A 5,000-nucleotide genomic window follows, 5' to 3' on the forward strand; every position below is an offset into this window, starting at 1 on the left:
TTTAAATTATTATGCTGGAATTGATAGTTTCAACAATGCATTATTTTCCTCAAATACACTTTCTCCTGTATCCTAACCACATAAAATAGTTTCTAATATCTCACATCTTTAGTCTTTTAGTTGTTCATTATAACTAGAATCAATATTCCATCTATAATTCTAATACACAATAACAATCTTAGAAAGAAAAAGAAGGAGCTCACTTACTTTGAATGGGATCTTTGATATTTTTCTTGCGGCTTTTCTAGGCGACCGTAATAATTTTTGGCTCTTCGCACTCACAGGTGACAATGAGTATGGAGAAAGGGCATCTTCTCTCTGATGATTCTTGCGTGGGGAAAACTGGAAATAAAACATTGTTATTACATGATCTCCCAAACTGTTACTGTATGCTTTGCTAATAAATAAAGGTTAGAAAAGAGAGATAGATAGAGAGAGAAAAGGTAGGCAAATAAGTAAAGACAAAAATTAGACTACAAATTCAAGTTCTATTTCTAACACTTACATGATATAAATTAGGATTTTGTACTGGCGAGAGAGCCCGTCTTTCATCTGGTGCATCTCTTAAATCTTCAATATTTGTGCCCAGAAGTTCATTGCGTAGAAGAGTTGTGTATGCAACACCATCCTTGCCCTCTCCACCTTCACGACCTTTGCGAACTTCGTTATTGGCCTTGTTGTTTTCCTGGGGGGATGGAGTAGTTATAGAAGGGGTTTAAGTAATGGACTCTGATATATGAGTAAATTTATATCATAATTGCTAGCCCTGTGTTAAGATTTTTCCCAAACCGCGTATGTGACATAACTTTTACATAGTTAGTCTCCATATTTTGTGTTTCTTTTATAAACAAAATGCCAATTTGAATAAAAAATGTACCTAAATTTCTTTCCTTTCCTTGAGAACGAGAGAGAAGAAGAAAAAAAATCACATAATCAATATAAGCAAAGGTCAAGAGTATACCATATATACATATTGGAATGTCTCAAACCAATAACCTCATCTTTGACAGATTGAAGGTAATTTTGCGAGAAATAAAACAGTATATTCATTACTGCCATGGCACCAACTATCACGAAGACCACTGGGTCCTGGCCTAGATAACCCATTGTAACCTATCTGGCAGTGCTCTCTATATCATATACTATTGATCTATCATAATAATTATCATTACATGAAATCCAACTCGACTATGGCCTTTGTGTTACCAATGATTACGAAATATTCAGATCGACTGAAACTTTCTCTAACCTGACCAGCCTCCTCTTCTAAGGGCTTGTCTTTACTTGTCCCATATTGTTTTGTTACATTTATGAACAACTTAATGAACTGTACACCACTAAAAATTTAAATTCATATTAAACATGTGTGGGGTCAATCCAAAATGTTATGTCATGTACACATTATGCAATATATTTGTCTTAGTCTAGAAAATTATTCTTATGAGGCAAAAACATAAAAATGACAAACACCTGAATAAGGGCAAAATTAACGTCCCAGTTTGCCCCTGCTCTTGTGGGGATGAATCTGTCACCTGTGCGGTCTTTGCTAGGTGACTGGACCGAATTGAAAGTTAACTGTCGGCGAGGCTGAAAAGGGTAAAATTATTGTATAAATAAGGTAGTTTATTTCAGCTAATTACAAAAAAATCCAAACATTTCCTTTGTTATCATTTTTAATAACATATTACATCTTTTGCATTTATGAACAGGTTTTTAAATCATTAGAAATTAAGATGATATAAACTTACGGAAAGGGGAGAAACAGGTGAGTTAACTGGGCCATTCTGTTGACGCAATAAACGGCGCTCATATTCACGGTCCATTTCTGCAAATCAGAGAAGATCATTAGCACTTACAAATCATGAGGTGTGTAATAAAAAAGTATTCTTTTATCTACAGAGAAGCGTTATTTTACTAATCATATTGACAAAAATCTAAAGTAAAAATTAATTTCTTTCTTTCTTATTTGTTAACAAGAAAGAAGTTAATTAATTTTTCCACAGCGCAAGCCAGATTAGCCATACACATTTACAACCCACTCTCATACATTAGCACGTATATTTCTTTTAGACTTTGTCTTTGTCTTAGTCTTAAAGGATAAAACTCAAATGAAAATATGAAGGAACCCTCACACAATCAAAGTTATTACTCTTGTAACTTCATAATTAGTCTTGGCTAATGAATAAATGTTTATAAGCTTGGCTTGTTAGAATGTAACAGCCACTAGTTAGTTATCTATATATCAAAGAGCTTCTTTATTTTTATTTTCCATTATAAAGTTTTCAGAGAAATAAATTGAAAAAATAAAGATATTTATGGATATAAGGTTTATTTCCTGGAAAGTAATACAGCTTATGGCACATGATATACACTACAAGTAGTACTATTTCAAGAGGTAATACATTGTAGCATGAAAGGTGTTTGTAAACAAATAAGTGACAGCAGGAGTGAGCATTACCTATTAATTTCAGTATGGTTAAAAATTATTCTGCCAAAGCCAGTTATTTCTACATGGTCAAATATTTCAGTTAAAGAATGAAAAAGGACTGCAATGCTAGAGAAATTCAGAAATGATGTCTTGGAGTCAATGATAAGCTACATTCAATATCAAAAATAAATCTGCTGAAATTAACTAATACCTGGAAATTGACAAAAAATTATTGCAGAAAATGCCCTGCAAAAACAAGGGCCTCATGCACCTTCCACTTCCTAAAAAACACACACACACACCTGCAATCAGTGCTTAAAGTGTCTTAGTACATATAGCATGTGACACTATGACAAATCATTGTCACTCTCTTACAAGTGCAATGTAATTTCCCTGTATTTCTCTATTCTTATTTGGTTGCAATCTATTAAAAGTATATTCCTTAAATATGTCAAGTGTTGTATATTACTGTGTACAGCAAATCTGATAGTTCTGTTGCCATTGTCCTCAATTCTCATTTCAGAATTATTTTACTATATTCTGGCAAAAGCAAACTCTTCATAGAACAATATCAAGGATGACACTAAATTCTGAGTACAATGACTGTGTTCTAGCTGCAGAGGTACATCATGTTCACTACCAAATTCCCTTCATATAAGGTAAACCCAATTTGCATCTTTAAATGTACAGAATATATTTATGGTCGGAACAGCTGTGTAAAAAATGTAGTGATTTGGAAGAAGCTAAGTTTCCATGGCAAATGGGTGGGGATTCAGAAGCAGGGCCCCCAGGTTGAGACACTTTTGGTTTATACAGCTATTTTGGTGGTAGTTTGTATTCTTACAATGGGGTTCAATTGTTTGCCCAAAGATCAGTCAAATCTTCTGTAACTACAGGATGTACTAGTTACTTGTACTTGAGTGTACCTAATTACACAACCAACACTCTAAGTGTCTGTTCTTGCACATACATCTTTATGTTGTAATGATTCTGAAGTCTTACATGATTGAATATACTTTTATATATCCATTTTACATCAAAATTTCAAAGCTTGTCATATATATATATATATATATATATATATATATATATATATATATATATATATATATATATATTATATATTATACATATATATATATATTATACATATATATATATATATTATACATATATATATATATTATACATATATATATATATTACATATATATATATATATCTATATACATACAAATATATATATATTTTTATTTATATACATTTATATATATTTATATATATGTATAATATATATATTTATATTTATATATATATATATATGTATAATATATATATATAAATATATATATATATATATATATAATATATATATATAATATATATAGATAATATATATAGATAAAATATATATATATATATATATATATATATATATATATATATATATATATATATATATGTATATATATATATATATATGTACATATATATACTGTCATATATATATTAAAATATATATATTATTATACTGATATACTGAGAATCAGTATATCAGTAGCTTCCCTATTTTAGCATCATACTCTCTCTTCCAGATCTTGTCCTATGAAATTTCATCTACTGCATTGCTACTCCTAATGACCAATTACTTATTCAATATCAAAACAAACTAACAGAATAACAGTTACAGAAATTCAAGCCATCAATAATTAATACCCTGAAACCACACAAGTTTAGAAATGCATTCCATTAGTCAAGCAAATTTAAGAAAGGAAAAGCCATCCATATGTATTCCTTAACAAATGTGAGCTGGGATATCAAAAGTAGCCAACTCCCGGTGAAAATTCATTGTCTGTTGGCCTTTTGAAAATACATCTGAGGTGTTGCATTTTTCATAAATTTCCCAGGGGAGGGCCCCCAGAACCCCCAAAATGCTTTGCCTTGCACCTTTGGCATTGGCTCCTGGGCATTGCCCAGCACATGGCAGCCCCCTACATGGACCTAGGTAGCCTGCCACTTTGAAAAGTTTTGAACACCCTGTGTATGATGTACACAGGGTTAATTTCTACTGAACACTTACTATGATCTGTATAGTGAAGTGATTGTGAAGGCCTTGGCACTTTGTGCTCTGCCTTGCCAGCAAATCTCTACCACAAATATTCTTGCTAAAAAGAGCTTGGACTTTCAACAATAAATCACAAAAATTGCAAGAGAAGTCAACAAGTTCAATCTCAACAAAATGTACCATGGGAAAATTTTCTAATCTGCCAGAATACTAATAAACATAGGCTGGAGAAATTGGTGAATAGGCTACATTGTAAATACCTACTGCAAAAGTATCTGGTTAATAATAATCACTTGCCGGTAATTGTCACAGATAGGGTGCACCCTCCCAGAGACTAAGTTAGTCCCGATAGCAGGGGAGGGCTTAAAGTCAATCAGAAAAATTATGGGGTAAAACAGGCTTAAATAAGAATAACAATAAAAAGGTGTAAAACAAGCAAAAAATTGCTTAAAATCGTCAAAATTCAAAAACTACACGGGAACCTAACCGTCATCTCAGCAAACTCTA

At 31.6% G+C, this 5,000-nt stretch overlaps 1 protein-coding gene across 1 annotated transcript in view; it reads right to left on the reverse strand.

Annotated features, from left to right (window-relative positions):
- Positions 1-5,000, reverse strand: part of fzr (fizzy and cell division cycle 20 related) — a gene marked incomplete in the record, with an annotated part of 9,065 nt that overhangs the window by 1,658 nt on the left and 2,407 nt on the right. The window contains 4 exon segments of the mRNA XM_070139617.1: positions 208-342; positions 506-685; positions 1,471-1,587; positions 1,749-1,825. Of these exon segments, the coding sequence (XP_069995718.1) occupies positions 208-342; positions 506-685; positions 1,471-1,587; positions 1,749-1,823 (507 nt within the window).

The sequence above is a fragment of the Penaeus vannamei genome, chromosome 26 (genome assembly GCF_042767895.1).
Source record: "Penaeus vannamei isolate JL-2024 chromosome 26, ASM4276789v1, whole genome shotgun sequence".
Lineage (NCBI taxonomy): Eukaryota > Metazoa > Arthropoda > Malacostraca > Decapoda > Penaeidae > Penaeus > Penaeus vannamei.